Source organism: Dermacentor variabilis, unplaced genomic scaffold (genome assembly GCF_050947875.1).
Source record: "Dermacentor variabilis isolate Ectoservices unplaced genomic scaffold, ASM5094787v1 scaffold_14, whole genome shotgun sequence".
Taxonomy (NCBI): Eukaryota; Metazoa; Arthropoda; class Arachnida; order Ixodida; family Ixodidae; genus Dermacentor; species Dermacentor variabilis.
In genome coordinates, this window is record NW_027460302.1 from 13,028,393 (window position 1) to 13,044,801 (window position 16,409).

The 16,409-nt window shown below is 48.8% G+C and overlaps 1 protein-coding gene across 1 annotated transcript in view; it reads left to right on the forward strand.

Moving 5' to 3' along the window:
* The first annotated feature begins 4,722 nt into the window (after window positions 1-4,722).
* The window catches only part of LOC142567657 (uncharacterized), a 69,564-nt gene continuing 57,877 nt past the window's right edge, over window positions 4,723-16,409 (forward strand). The window contains exon 1 of the mRNA XM_075677838.1: window positions 4,723-5,188. Within this exon, the coding sequence (XP_075533953.1) occupies window positions 5,083-5,188 (106 nt within the window). The 5' untranslated portion in view covers window positions 4,723-5,082. The remainder of the gene's footprint in view (window positions 5,189-16,409) is intronic.

The following is a 16,409-nucleotide window of genomic DNA, read 5'->3' on the forward strand; positions in this document are numbered from 1 at the left end:
CATTGTTGTCTAAGAAATTAGCTCTTTGAATAAATGTTCGCAAAGGAAGACGTCGTAAAAATATATTTGAGACGACCACCATAAGTATACAAGCAGAGAGAACGAGGGCGAACAAACAAAGCACCGCAGAAAGCGCCCGGACAACGCCCGAACTGTAGCAGACGACAGGCGCGAGTCCTTGCCCTGACGTCATGCGAGCGGCGCTCGCAGCGCCCCTGTAGTTCGTTCTCGGGGCTAATAGGAGGGGCAATAGGCGTAATACGCCGCCCGGTTAACGAGACGTACATTTAAGGAATCGCCAGCCTTCTTTGCGCAGGCGCGAGTAAGAGCGGGCGCGAGAGAAAAAATCTGTGGGCTTTTGCGCCTAGGCACTACGGAGGAGGTTTTTTCAGCGCGTGTTGTAGGCGTTTGTTCCCTAGACATGCCGCGATTGCGGAGTGCGATCGTGTTTACGTTCCGCCACTGGCTGGCCGCACGGTGAGGCAGTGGGCACGGGCGCCCAATTTGGTTTTCGCTATGTGTCAAGGGACGAGGTTCTGACTGGTATTGTATAAGTCGCGGGTCGCTTTCTTCGTCGCGACAATAGATCGGATTTTCTAGAAGCACTGCTCCAGGAGGGCACTTGTAACCGGCAAACAAAGGCCTCAGGAGAGCACCTGAGGTTATAATAAAGCAGGAGGCGCAGGATCTCCAGGGCACCCAAGGGCAAGTATCTTGGAGGTGTCCAATCTTATACACCGCTGGCACGCGCACACCTCGGCGAGCCCCAACCCACGGACCAGCCCGGATTCTAGCTTTCGTGTCGCCGTTTCCACTTTGGTGTCCTGGAGGCGCCGCCAATAACGCGAAATGATGACACGTTGTTACAATTAGTAAAAAAAAATTACCGACGATTACGTTACTTCCTAATGCGAAATTTGAGCGCAGCAAATAAGCTGTTTCACCTTTTGGATAGATTGAGGCAAAGAAATCGAGCAACACATGTATGCGCTATCACATAATTTTTTTTTTATTTTTCACACGTATTCCTTTAACAAAGACTCCACTAACAGTTCTTGACAGTCATGAAGGAAGCTTTGTGGTCGGAGAAATAGACTGATATATGTTCGACTTGGTACACCAATGCTTGATTCTCAAAGACGAGATCTATACAAGTGCCTCGCGAGGTTGTCACAGCCGTGGGGGAAGCAGAGGCTAAGCGCCGCCGCCGAGAAGACCCTGCCGTTCGCGCCGCCGAAGCGGAGGCTCATCGCCGCCGTCGAGAGCAACCAGCAGTAAGCGAGGCTGAAGCAGAAGCTCCTCGCCGCCGCCAAGAAGACCCTGCAGTGCGCGCCGCCGAAGCGGAGGCTCATCGCCGCCGTCGAGAGCAACCAGCAGTAAGCGGAAGCGGAGGGGGGCGGCGTGTACACCCAGCGGCAAACGATGGGGGCAGAAGCGCGCGCAGCAAGCGGACAACACGATAAAGGGAGGAGGGAAGAGATAGCAGCGACTGACTGATGCCGCTGACGGCGATAGTGAGTCAACCCCAGCTATCCGCCACACAAGAACAGGGGGGGGGGACCCTTTCCTCCTCTTTCTGCATGGCGGCGACGGTGTTCTATGCAGTCACGTTATCTTGACTCTCTAGCGGCGTCAGCGGCATCCAGCGGTATCAGTCGGTCGCTGCTAGCGCTGGGGGGATGAAAGGGGGGCGGAGCTGGTTACGAGGCCGACGACGACGCCGACGCCGACGACGACGCGAAACCCAGGAACGGACGCCAAAGAGCTGCGCTCTAATACAGGCTTGAATAAATATAAATACGCCCATCCGCCAACTTGCGACGCTAAGTTCAGCACTACCGCGCCATGCGACTGCTGCAACAACAGTCAGAACTTTGCCTCTGAAGGTACGTCAGACAGACTTTCTCGCGCCTGCGGTGCTGGTACTGAATCAGTCATCGTGACTGGCGGCCTTTCCGCCACTTGTGTTCAACTGCGGTTGCTAGGGCGCTCTTCCTTCTAGATTTTGAATACATGCGGCCCGGGCCCTAGTACGGTCGCTACTGCTCCAACAGAAGCATCTGCTATATTATTTACAGGGTACATCGCCATAAGGCCTGAGAAAGCTATGATCCGGTACGACTGTCTTGGAACGAGCGCTGCAGGTGCGAGACAGTCTGTCGGACACAGCGGTCGCGCAATCGGGCGTCAGTGCCCGCTGCTTCACCTAATTTACCGCGCCGGTGGCCAGCGCCCGAGCGCATACAAACTCGACCATACTACTATAGTGCCCCACTACGCCATGCCGGCACGCCTAAGGACAAAGGCCTTCAACACGCGCTAGGAAACCTCCTCGGTAGTGCCTTGGCAGAGTCATATATTCAGGGAACAAAAGCCCCCAAACTTTCTCTCTCGCCCCCCTCTCTCTCGCGCCTGCGCACAAACGGCTGGCGATCCCTCATATGAACGTCTTATACCCGGTTACGCCCAAGCACAACGCCGATAAAACCCCTCAATCTCCCAAAGTAGCGCCATTCGCTTCCCTCCTCCTCCGCTCGGCGCGGCCTCGACGGTGGCGCCGCCGGTGGTGGGCCTGCCGTAGCAGACGACGGCTAACACGCTACGGGAGGAAATCCGCAGAAAAGTTCGTTCGAGCCCTGCGGAGCAGTTTTTTCAATCGAGATCTTTCTTCGTCAGTCAGTAACTGGCCTTTAGAATTTCGTCTTGGAATTGCGGAAGAAATAGAGAAAATGACCATTATTCAAGGCGTATTTAAGGCGTAAAGCGCGTGACGTTGAGAGTTCGTGTTGCTGAAACACGAGGCAAGCACTCAAACACGCGCGTAATTACCAAAGTTTCAGGTGTTTACAGCGTGAAAGTATGTCTACGTGGTTTCGTAGGTTCATTCACGTACCTGCAGGACACTTTTGTTCTGTCGGCGCGTGAGAGATTCCGGCTGTGTGCGGTCACAGTGCCTGGCAACAGGGTCGTTTTTTTTCATTGCGGGGTGCTTTGGTAATCATGACGATATATTGTTTTTTTTTTACAAGTACTGCTCCAGGAGTGCACATGTAATGGCTAACGGAGGCCTCTGAAGAGCACGTAACATTACACTAATGCAGGCGTCACAGGGAGTGTTCGCATACAAAATTGGCTGTCCGCGATCTTATACCCCCTTGGCATGCACAGGCTTCGGCGAGCCCCATCCAGCCCTGGTTCTAGCTTTGGTGTTCCCGTTGCCGCTTTGGTGCCCTGGAGGCGCCGTCAATAATACGAAATAATGACAAGTTGTTACAACTATTAAATAAAATATATTGAAGAAATACAATCGCGCCGAGGCGCCAACTTCTAAAGCAGCGCTAGCGCGCGAGTATTATGAAACGCTAACGAGGAATTTACCGGCCCACATACGACTCCACGATCAAAGTGCACGTTAAACATCCCCAGGCGAGCTAGATAAAGTTATCTGGAGCCATCCACTACGACCTCCTAGCTTTAGTCGCTTCGGAACGTTAAAAACGTTAATCACCACAAACCAAATCAATACATGCGGGCGTACATTCGAAGCTAAAAGACTGCATCGTAAGTCATAGTGAGCCTTGTAGCGTCGAGAATGTGCTAACTCAAACACGCCCTGCAGCGTCGAGAATGTGTGGAGCTCAAAACACACCCTGAATAAAGTCGCTTTTATGTCGCAGGCCAGCTGCAGATGCGCGCATTTCACTGCAAGACGAAACTACATGAAACAAAGAGAGCACATTCGAAAAACAATGTCAAACAACGCGCTAAAAACCACGCAGAGCATGAACACACACTTTTTCGAACGGAAGGCGTGAACTAGGCTCAAAATAAGAGGTTGTGAGTAGCCGTGGCCCTTAATTCACTAAGCCGTGCGTTCTTTGCCACTTGCTCGAAGTCAGCCCGCCCGATCCTGCGACTCCACACTTCTTTTTGCATTGCGCCCGCCGGACGGCAAAGCAAAAAGCTTTTTGCCCTCGCTGTGTCTGTTGCGGCAACCGAAGGCGCAGCAGCATGGCATCGCAATTATGTTCTCGGCCCTGCACATTCTATTACGCTAACGCATTCCGTTAGTCCGCCTGTCGTACTTTCGTCGCGCAGGCCCAACAATGGAGGTCGGCGCGCGCTGGAAAGAAAAAATATACAAAAGCGTGGTGCCTGCTTCCACGTGACACAGATTGGCCAATGGGGGAGCGGAGGAGGCTGGGGAGACAGGAGGCGTGGAGGAGGACGCGCCAGGGTGAGCGGGGTGGCGGAAAGATCTAAGAATGGCGCTACTTTTGAAAAATTGAGGGGTTTTAAACGCCGAGGCACTCCGACGCTCAGCGCTGGAACGGGCGTCTAAGAGCTGCGCTCTCAAAGCATGCGAGAAGCACGCGTGCGTGCAAGCGACTGCAGTTCTATAAAATGTGCCGCGCATAAAGGAGGAGCCTGGCTAGCCCGGTATGAAGCCGCTTAAGGCGCCGATATTGTCCGGCGTGGTCACTATGACGCACAATACGTCACACGGGCGACGCCAGGATCAGCGCAAATTTTTTCCCTGGTAGAGTTCGGGTATATTTAACGTGACCCGCAGCAACGCGGCGATCAGCAGCTGCCGGAGCGCGTGCGCACTAGTAGGCGGCGCGCGAACGCTGTTTCGTTCGACCATAGACGCTCCGCCAAGCGTGCGCACGCTCCTCGTGTCATTGCACCCAGAGTGTAAGCCACCATTCCTGCCAAGCTAGCGCGCGATGCACTGCGGTCTAGCGGTTCCGGCGTGAGAGAGGATATGTGCTACTCTCGCGCCTAACGCTGACTGCACCGTGACTTGCACATATCTCTAGCACAGCGTAACTGCGCAGCGCGTGGCGCGCGTCCACATTACGCAGACGAACAATTTCAATTGTATTCGGAATATTCAACAGTACCAGAGTTTTGTTAAAAAAATATTTTTTGCCAAGGATCTTTAGCCACAATTTACATAAGAAATTTGACATAATGCCAATGTTCGACAGTGGGTACGTGCCATATTATGTAGTGGCAAAGAAGTAGAGGAAGAAGAGGTAAACCCGCTGCTGTGCGTCGGCTTTACCGCGCCTGATTATGTCTGCCGGAGAAGGCTTGCATGAGATGCGCCGGCATACTTCAGGGGAGGAATGCGACAGCCGACTCGCCAGCCCAAAGGTTGGGCGCACCGGTGTGACCGAAGGTGAGCCCCCTCCTTGTTATTCGTCTTAGCTGTAGGGTGTGGTCTGTGTGTAGCGGATTTGTCAGATTTGTGTGTGTTAAGATTACGACGTTTGGTCTAGACTGCGCACGGGCACTGTGAGCGTAGAAACCGAGGATCTTTGGCTGCTTGCCGCGTATGAAATGAAGCGCTTTGGGCATATGTGTTAACTTACTTCCGTGATCTAAATTGTTATTATAGAAGACTTATCTAGACGCTTACTGTTCGTTCTACTCAGACCAGCGTACGCACCGCGGTGTGCCTCGCCTGCCTAGAATCAAGGCTACAGTGTTTTCACGACACGTGTCGCTACAACTGAAGCCAAAACAAGGCGTATCCGAATGAGATCAGCCTGGCGGTGTGTGCACAAGGCTTGCGGACGCGCAGAGCCAATGGCACTGCGCGTCTCTAGAGATGTTTTAACCATCCATGCCCGTCAAAAAATGTAGCAATTTCGCATGAAACGTGCAGCATTGATTGCGGTAGCAGGTTATTAGATGTTGCATATTAGATATACGCAGTAACGTTAGTAGTTTTATTAGCTGTGTAAACTGTTATAAACATTCGCTTGCTAACTAAATCAACAAGCACGCTACCACTCGCGCACAGGCGAACACGAACTCATCTCACTAGGCTACCGCGGACATTCGCCCTCAGAATGCTGACGTCATGAAAAACGGCAGCAGCGGCCAGCGAATTCTCCTCCCCGCGGCTTCTTGCTTCAGCGCAAACTAAGCGGGCGGCAGCGCAGCGTACACGAAGCACATCAGCTGTCCCGAGCCGTCGAACCCACTTCAGAAACTAACTGCAAGATCGGACGCGCGCGACCTCCCTCGGCCTCGCCATGCGCACCAAGCCACCATCCATCTCTTGTCACCGTGGCATGGTATTCCCTCGCACCCAAAGCAAACGGCACTTGCCGCCGGGATCTTATCGCTCTTGGCCTCTACACAGAACATCACGGAAATTCTCCTGGAGTGTCCATATAACTGCTATGGCAATAAAAGACGCCGTCGAGATTCCGCGTCGGTGTTCCGCGCATACCATGCATACTACGTTTCTGTTCATTAATACTGTCAGGTATCAGTGACGGTAAAGAACACAGTAGCAATACTGTGAATGACGAAACTAAATTTTATTGGGCGAACCAGTGTCTACAAAACAGGCTACACTTAAAGCACATCCATAGCTGCGAACACAGTCGGCGATCGTCGAAATCTGATCTGCCTGTCAAACGCGTCGGCTTTTAGACACGAGCCATCGAACGTTCCAGAACAATCGTTGGTGCCCGCGTGTCTTCCAGAAAGATCTGCACCATTCGCGTCGCTTATACATGCAATCAGATTACACAGGGTTCGGCGACAACAGACACCGGATAGAACCATCGGTAACATTCTCGAAACTTCTAATACATGCAGGCGCGTCCCGCGCAGACCGATAACATTTGTTAGACGGTGAAATGCGTTCACACAAGAAACATAAGTTAGTCCACGTGTCAATGCCCCCCTCTCAAAAAGCATCTTCGCGATGCTACAAATATAACAGGAGAGCGAAACACAACAGGACACTTATCAAAGAAACAAAGTCCAAAGTAACATAGTCCAAAGGTAAGCTACGCAATGACCCAAACTTCATTAGCGCTTGTAGAACGCCTTAAGAGGAAGCTTTAGCTCGGGCCCAACTCCGACGCGGCCTATTCAAATACATGTAAAAACGCAAAAACGTTTTCCTGAGATAACCCCCGGACCGATTTTAATGAAATTTGTTGCATTTGAGAGGGCAAGTGAAATTCTAGTGACTGTTGGTCGCGGAATCTCTATTTAGGTCCTGAATTTTTTTAAAAAGATTTTCAAAAATTCGAAAGTTTTAAAAAAATAGAAGCACAAAGTTTACAAATTCATAACTCTGCATCAAGAGCAGATATCGCGGTTCTGTAAACGAGATCCATCAGATCATTGAAAGCGGACAAATTCGATACGTCATTTTATATCTTACGTGAATTTGTTACGTTGTTTACATTGGGTTCTTCAAAGCCTATATTTCCATTTTACTATATTTTTTGACATTCATGTGTAACGTATCAATTTTGTCCGCTTTAGATGTATTATTAGATGCAGTTCACGGAATTTTATTATCAATTTTCGTTGCTGAGTTACAGAGTTGTAAACTTGACAGTTTCGTTTTTTGAAAATTTTCGATTTTTGCCAATTTTTAATAAAAAATTGACGACCTAAATCGAAAATCCCAAACAAACCGTCATTAGATTTTAGGTTTTTTCTTTTAAATGCAACAAATTTCGTCAAATTTGGTGCAGTGGTTGCCGAGAAAAACGAATTCTGCTTTTACATGTATTTAGATAGGAGCACCCGAACAGAACGTGGACTATTTCAGGTAGTGAGCGGCGCCGCTGTGATAGCGAAATGTTGTCTGGTACGACATCATAGTCGAGTGCGCCAATGCATCGGATGATCTTGTAGGCTCCGAAATAGCGGCGCAAAAGCTTCTCGCTAAGTACTCGTCGGCGTCCTGGGGTCCAAACCAAAACATGGTCGCCGGGCTGGTACTCGACGTAACGTCGTCGAAGGTTGTATTGTCGGCTGTCCGTCCTTTGCTGGTTCTTGATCCGCAGGCGGGTGAGCTGTCGGGCTTCTTCGGCGAGCTGGAGATAGGTGGCGGCGCCAATACTCTCTTCGTCGGTGACGTGTGGTAGCATGGCGTCGAGAGTCGTCGTAGGCTTCCTGCCGTAAACCAGCATGAAGGGCGTCATTTACGTTCTTTCTTGGCCGCCGTGTTTTAAGCGAAGTTTACGTACGCCAGGAAGCCATCCCACGTCTTGTGTTCGACGTCGACGTAGATTGCTAGCACGCCGGCGAGGGTTTCATTCAGGCGCTACGTAAGACCATTGTCTGCGGATGGCAGGCAGTTGCGCTCCTGTGGCTTCCCTGGCTGTATAGCAGAACGGCTAGGGTGAGCTCCGCTGTAAAGGCCGTTCCTCTGTCAGTGATGAGGATTTCTGGGGCGCCATGTCCCCGTACGATGTTCTCGACAAAGAATTTCGCCACTTCGGCTGCGCAACCTTTCGGCGAAGATTTTGTTACTGTGAAGCGGGTGAGATAGTCCGTCGCCACGACGATCCACTTATTTCCAGATGTTGACGTCGGTAACGGTCCCAACAAATCCATCCCGATCTGCTGAAATGGTCGGCAAGATCGGCTGCAGTAATCCTGCTGGCCTTGTCGGTGGTGTCTTGCGTCGCTGACACTCTCGGCATGTCTTGACGTAACAAGCGGCGTCGGCGGTAATGCGCAGCCAGCAATACCTTTCCTGTATCCTTGAGAGCGCCTAGGAGAACCCGAGATGTCAAGCGGTCGGATAGTCATCTAGCGTAGACATCGGGCGTGTAGTACTTCTAGACGCAGCACGGAGGAAGCAACAAGAATGTATTTGGCGCGAACTGGTGAGTTCTTCTTTACGAGGAGGTCGTTTTTAAGCGATAACGAAGACAATGCTCTCTTAAATGCCCTAAGCAGAACGTCGGTGTTCCCTTCCAAATACTCGACGACGCTTTTTAGCTCCGGCTCTGCTCGTTGCTCTTAAGGGAAGTCTTCCGCGCTTATTATTCCATGGAAGGCGTCTTCATCCTCGTCCAGTTACGGCGGTGGGTCAATGGCTGTCTTCTGCGGGTCGGGGCGGACTGCAGATCTGCTGATGACGTGGCCCAGGAATAGAAGCTCATCTTACGCGAAGCGGCTTTTTTCTGGCTTCAGAGTGAGGCCTGATGAATTCATGGCCTCTAGTGCTGTCGAAAGCCACAAATTTTCGGTCAAGACGACGACGTCATCCAAGTAAAGACATGTCTGCCGCTTGAATCCTGCTAACACCGTGTCGACGACGCGCTGGAACGCCGCAGGCGCCGAGCACAGCCCGTATGGCATGACCTTGAACTCGTAGCGGCCGTCTGGCGTGATGGAGGTGGTCTTTTCGCGATCTCTATCGTCGACCTGTATTTGCCAGTAGTCAGACTTGAGATCCATTGACGAGAAGTATTTAGCGTTGCAGAGCCGATACAATGCATCGTATATCTATGGATGGGGGTATACGTCTTTCTTAGTGATCTTGTGCAGTCGGCGATAACCGACGCAGAAATGTAGGGCTCCGTCCTTTTTCTTCACCAAGACAACAGGAGATGGCCACGGGCTTTTCGGCGCCTGGCTGATGTCGTCGCAAAGCATTTTGTCGACTTATTTGCTTACAGCTTCACGTTCTCGCGTCGAAAGTCAGCAAAGGCTCTGGTGGAGTGCACTCTTCGGTTATTAGGCGATGCTTCGCGACTGGTGTTTGTCGAATTCTCGATGAAGACGTAAAGCAGTCTGTATCGTCGAAAAAGACATCTGGGGAGACTTGGATTGATGTGGTAGTCTGAATCGGGAACTATGGTCTTCGGGGTAGATACAGCAGAATCCGAGTGGATAACTATTCGCACTTCATTTTTTTGTAAGTGCATGCGCGGTATACCCTGCCTCCCGTGTATAAAATCGACGCAGTGGCACAATAAACTTGGTTGGAAGTTTGCGCTTGGTGTGTCGTCTTCTCTCACGTCCGTGTTGTTTTTTGTCGCGCAATATCCTTTAAGCTATTAAAGTCTTTCGCTCGTTTTCTTCAAATCGCGGAAAAAATAATAACGCCAGACATACGACCCTCAATACAACTGAACGGGGTCTTCCAAAACACAATTGTTAGTTTTCTTCAGAGATTCGTGCCCTCAGTTCAGTAATTACGAAGTTTGTTAACTAATCTAATCTAATTAGGGATAGTTGAATTATGAAGAAGTCGCAGTTTCGCGCGAAGGGCGAAGGACTGATCGCTATAGCAAGTTAGTGGATAGCCATGCTAAGGAAAGTAGTTTTATCACCATATAAACTTGTAAACGTTTGCTTACTAAGTAAATTAACAATGTTGTAACCTATAAGTGCGACTGAACAAGGATGTAGAAGAAAACAAGCACACACAGACAGCGCTGTCTTTGTGTGTCTATTTATTTCTACTTTCTCGTTCTGTCGCGCTTACGCATTCTATGATGAGTTGAATTCAACTAGCCCGCCAAGGTGTTTTAACTAAATTGAAAAGCACCGGGTCACGCTCGCATAGGTAAACATGAACACATCTTCCTCGATGACCGCGGAAGCTCGCTGTCAAAATGCTGGAGTCAGGAATCCCAGCAGCAGCAGCGACCGAATTGACATTCGTGCATCTCGCTTCAGCACGAACGAAACTTCGAAATCACAGCACCTGCGAAGCTACTGGCACTATACGCGCACTGTGCAAACGTCGAAGATCGCGTTGAAGAGGAGGCCTCCGCGGGCGCGCACTTTGTCCTTCAATATACGGCGCCCGCACGGCCGAGAGCACCGCTGGAGGAGACCGCCCCGCTCCACCGCCCTCGCCTCGCCAACAGCTTCACCCCCGTTCATTATGCAAAAAAGAGGTGAGGCGTGCAGACAGGACACAAGAGTAGAGAAGTGGACAACACGAACGCCGACTATCAACTGAAGGGAGCACTGAGGCGAAAAAAGAAAGAAGACACAAAACTCATCTGCGCAAGCTCAGGATTGGTATCACCACGTGTCAGTCGGGTACATGTGCCGGTCTACGTGAGAGATAATTGTTAAGGCACTTAATCTCTTCCTTATGTAAAATATTCGAAGGCTGACTCACGCATGCACTTCCACCATTATAGATATGCCATGCCTCTACCATAAGACGCGTATCTTCATTCTTATGCCTGTGCATTATCGCGCATTCATCTAACTCTGGCGCGCAGTTACAATCTTGGCAATGTAGGGAAAGATTAGGAGGCGATCCACCGGTTAACGACCTTTTATGTTCCATTAGCCTCCGATTGATACACCGTCCCGTTTACCCTACGTAGAACTGGCCACAGATAAGGGGAATATTATAAACCACACCCATACGACAGTCAGTAAAACTGTTGTCCTTATTGTGCTTCACTGGACAAATATCCGTTATTATTTTGCCTTTTAGCTCCTCCTTTTTCCTCTGTACGGCTGCGCATATCTTACCTAGCTTATTGGGAGCAGTGAAAGCAACATTAACATCTTATCTACTTGTAACTTTTTTAAGCCTGTGCGACACTGAATGAATGTACGGAATAGCCACTACTCTTTTTTTTTTTTGCAATTACTGCTTTCTGTAATCGCGTCCGTCCCCCTCGAAACCGACTTATTTAGGCGCTCAGCCATAGTGGCCACTGCTACACTAGGATAACTTCTTCTAATAGGCGCCGGACGTGCGCATTAAAACTGGCGCTCATTTTCTGCATGCAGCATCGGGTGAGAGAAGACTTAAGGCACGACATGGCAATTCCGTCTTTTACTAATTTGGAATGCTTGGATTGAATGTTTAGCAACTGCTTCGAAGAACTTGGGGAGTACTGCCAACAAAGGTGATTTTGTTCGAAGACCAAGGAAATGTCAAGAAACTGAATTACGCGTCGCTGAGGAAATTCCTTGGTAAACTTTAATCCTCCTCCATAAAGATTAAATTGCTCACTTACTGAGGTAGCAGCGGAATCGAATTCTTGCCTATTGAAGAAAATCAGGTAATCGTCAGCGTAACGAAATATCTTGATAACGCTATCACCTAAGGCTTTGTCTGAGCAGCTGTCAACCTTACTGAGGTAAATATTGCTAAGAATAGGGGCAACCTTTGAGCCAATACAAATACCTGATTTCTGCAGAAAAACGCCATCTTTCCACCCAGTCAGCGTCGACTTCAAGTACATCGAAAGAATTTCTAGAAAAGCTCGTGTGGGAACAACGCATATGTCAGTAAAAGCCTACTCTTGCACTTGTTCTTTAACGCACTCATTTGCTGAATTTAGCAACCCGTCATGCGGCAAGGAATAATACAGGTCTTCGATATCCATACTAAAAGCTCTACAATCACCAGGATTTTCCTCTCTCAAATACTGCACTAGTGCCTGAGAATTGCGCAAGCAAAAGGGGTCTGAAAAAATTAGTGAAGCTAAGCAGTTCTGTAGGTACCTAGCGACACAGACCTGCCATGTTCCTTTCCCTGCCACGTCGCTTTCTCTGACACTATAGCACGAAAAGGAATTTCTTGCTTATGGGTCTTCGCCGAGAAAAACAGTTCTGAGGTGAGGCATTTTGTTTCTTGACATTAGAGACAACCCTATCAAGATTATGTCTTGACATGAGGTCAGCCGCACGTTGCTTAACTGCTGACAGCTTGACTTTTACTGGCTGTAAATTCTTTTTTATGGCTGAAATCGCTTTTTCTGAAAACATGTCATCTGGCATTATTACGAAACAACCTTCCTTGTCACATATTTCTGGTCGAAGTTTATGCTCCACAATGTAATTAACTAATGATCGGACTGGGTCAGACGCCTTAAAATGAGATTGTGATTCTTTAATGCTAGCAATGCCATCTGAAATACAGCGCGAGCGTTCTTCTTCCGGGACGAACCTGGTTATCCAGCGCGGTATGCTTAAAACGTCAACGGGCTTTACGTTAGTCTTAAAACAGTGTTTAGGACCTAAAGCAAGGGTTTTTCTATGGGTATCACTTACGATGGCATCTCCAATAACCAGTACGTTATTTGACGGTGAAATATTATAAAGGTGTTTCCTCTTACTTTGTTGAAGCTCCGGAAGTTTCATCCTCCATAGGAAGTCCGAGTGGAAGCACGGGTACCCTATTCCAATGGGCGTAGTGGCGGTTGCAATGGCGACCGTCTCCCAGGGCCGCGCAACGGACCTTTAGACACATCGTGCCATGTCGTGCCTTAAGGCTTCTCTCACCAGGTCCTGCATGCACAAAATAAGCGCCAGTTTTAATGCGCAGGACTGGCGCCTATTAGAAGCAGGTTATCCTAGTGTAGCAGTGGCCACTGTGGCTGAGCGCCTAAAGAAGTCAGTTTCGAGGGGGACGGACGTGATTACAGAAAGAAGTAATTGCAAAAAAAGCGTAGTGGCTATTCCGTATATTCATTCAATGTCGCAAAGGCTTAAAAAAGTTGCAAGTAGATATGATGTTAATGTTGCTTTCACTGCTCCCAATAAGCTAGGTAAGATATGCGCTTCCGTACAGAGGAAAAAGAAGGAGGTAAAAGGCAATATAATCACGGATATTTGTCCAGTGAAGCACAATAAGGACAACAGTTTTACTGACTGTCGTATGGGTGTAGCTTATAATATTCCCCTTATCTGTGGCCAGTTCTACGTAGGGAAAACGGGCCGGTGTATCAATCAGAGGCTAATGGAACATAAAAGCTCGTTAACCGGTGGATCGCCTTCTAATCCTTCCCTACATTGCCACGATTGTAACTGCGCGCCAGAGTTAGATGAATGCGCGACATTGTACAGGCATAAGAATGAAGATACGCGTCTTATGGTAGCGGCATGGCATATCTATAATGGTGGAAGTGCATGCGCGTGTCAGCCTTGGATTACTTTACATCAGGAAGAGATTAGGCGCCTTAACAGTTATCTCTCACGTAGACCGGCAAATGTACCCGACTGACAAATGGTGATACCATTCCTGAGCTTGCGCAGATGAGTTTTGTGTCTTCTTTCTTTTTTCGCCTCAGTGATCCCTTCAGTTGATAGTTGGCGTTCGTGTTGTCCACTTGTCTACTCTTGTGTCCTGTTTGCATGCCTCACCTCTCTTTTGCATAATGAATCCTTACCAACTAGCTCAGCTTTCTGTCGTTCTAGGCTTCACCCCCGTGCCTCGCTTACAACAGGAGAAGGCGTGCTTTCGGGCCCGCCTTGTCGCCTGCACACACGAGTTGAGCCGCGTACGCCGGCTCAACATCTCTCTCGCACATGCGGCACGCGGTGACGACTTCATTTGCCCCTGTACGTTATACAGAACCTCACGACGACGACGACGACGATAGCAGAAGTACAGCTGGGGGGTCCATATAATTGTCATTGCAATAAAAAACATCCTCCTTTTGCGCGATGTCACTGCGGGCAGAACGCCATTGGTTTCGTCGTCTTATATATTTGATATTTAAGAGCTTGGCTAACGTTAGCTGAGGCACACTGTATATCTTAGTGTTTAGGCAGCTCGAAGTACCATATCGCCAACAGGAATGTAGGTAGATGGTTAATGTACAATATTAGGTCTAGTACGCAGAGAATTGTTATATCTCTGTGAGACTATGTAAGGAAGCGTTAATGATATTTTTATTGTGCTAGGAAAGTGGGTTGTAGTCGTTGGCAATAAAGCGTGCAGCTCAATTCTGAAGATCTACGAGAGATGTGGACCTACGGAACTAGCGAAAGAATGTGTTGCCGCTAGTATTATGGTGGCGCGAATAAAAATACAGAACCGGAACGTTTAGACTTATTCACACTGATAGAGCTGACGATGAGTGCGGGCGATAGCAATAACTAGCCAAAAGCACGCAGGATCCACACACTGCTGAAAGAGCCCAATCGGTCGCTCCGCATTGTAGCACTGGCGCCAAAGACGCTGAACTCGGAGGTAGCTGAGCAGTTGTATATGTACTCTGCGCAGTTTTCTGGGACATAGCTGTGGTGCTGTGAAGACCACTGCATCTGATAAGGGCGATAGACTGACTAGAGCTTTGCGTTTACAGGCCATTTATTGCGGAAAATAGACGCGGCTCTACTGCAATTATTTCAAAATAAGACGACAGCCAATACCAACGGATGCTGACAAGACAAATAAGACTCCTTCGCTGTTCACAAACAGGAATTTGCGGCCCGCTGAAAAAGCCCGATAAATTCTGCATGCACTAAGACTGGCGAGTAGCAGGAGTGCGTTAAAACAAGCCCGCCTGTTGTTCTCCTGTGCGTAACCACAATTTTGCATGTCACGTTTGCCGCAAATTATAGGAAACATCAGAAGTATTGGTCTTCGGATATTATGCGCCTAACTTTTGCCCTTCTGGCTTAGTACATTGAGCGGGTAATCATCATCAGCCACGTTAGGCCCACTGCAGGGCAAAGGCCTCTCCCATACTTCTCCAACTACCCCGGTCATGTACTAGTTGTGGCCATGTCGTCCCTGCAAACTTCTTAATCTCATCCACCCACCTAACTTTCTGCCGCCCTCTGCTACGCTTCCCTCCCCTTGGAAGCCATTCCGTAACTCTTAATGACCACCGGTTATCTTCCCTCCTCATTATGTGTCCTGCCCATGCCCATTTCTTTTTCTTGATTTCAACTAAGATGTCATTAACTCGCGTTTGTTCCCTCACACAATCTGCTCTTTTCTTATCTCTTAAGGTTACACCTATCATTGTTCTTTCCATAGCTCGTTGCGTCGTTCTCAATTTAAGTAGAACCCTTTTCGCAAGGCTCCAGGTTTCTGCCCCGTACGTGAGTGCTGGTAAGACACAGCTGTTATAAACTTTTCTCTTGAGGGATAATGGCAACCTGCTATTCATGATCTGAGAATGTCTGCCAAACGCACCCCAGCCCATTCTTATTCTTCTGACTATTTCAGTCTCATGGTCCTCCAGATCTGCAGTCACGGCCTGTACTAAGTAGATGTATCCCCTTACCACTTCCAGTGTCTCACTACCTATCGTAAATTGCTGTTCTCTTCCGAGACTTTTAAACATTACTTTAGTTTTCTGCAGGTTAATTTTTAGACCCACCCTTCGGCATTGCCTCTCCAGGTCAGTGAGCATGCATTGCAGTTGGTCCCCTGAGTTACTAAGCAAGGCAATATCACCAGCGAATCGCAAGTTACTAAGGTATTCTCCATTAACTTATATCCCCAATTCTTCCCAATCCAGGTCTCTGAATACCTCCTGTAAACATGCTGTGAATAGCATTGGAGAGATCGTATCTCCCTGCCTGACGCCTTTCTTTATTGGGAATTTGTTGCTTTCTTTATGGAGGACTACGGTGGCTGTGGAACCGCTATAGATATCTTTCAGTATTTTTACATACGGCTCATCTACACCCTGATTCCGCAATGCCTCCATGACTGCTGAGGTTCCGACTGAATCAAATGCTTTCTCGTAATCAATGAAAGCTATATATAAAGGTTGGTTACATTCCGCACATTTGTCTATCTCCTGATTGATAGTCTGAATATGGTCTATTGTTGAGTAGCCTTTACGGTATCCTGCTTGGTCCTTTGGTTGACGGAAGTCTAAGGTGTTCCTGATTCTATT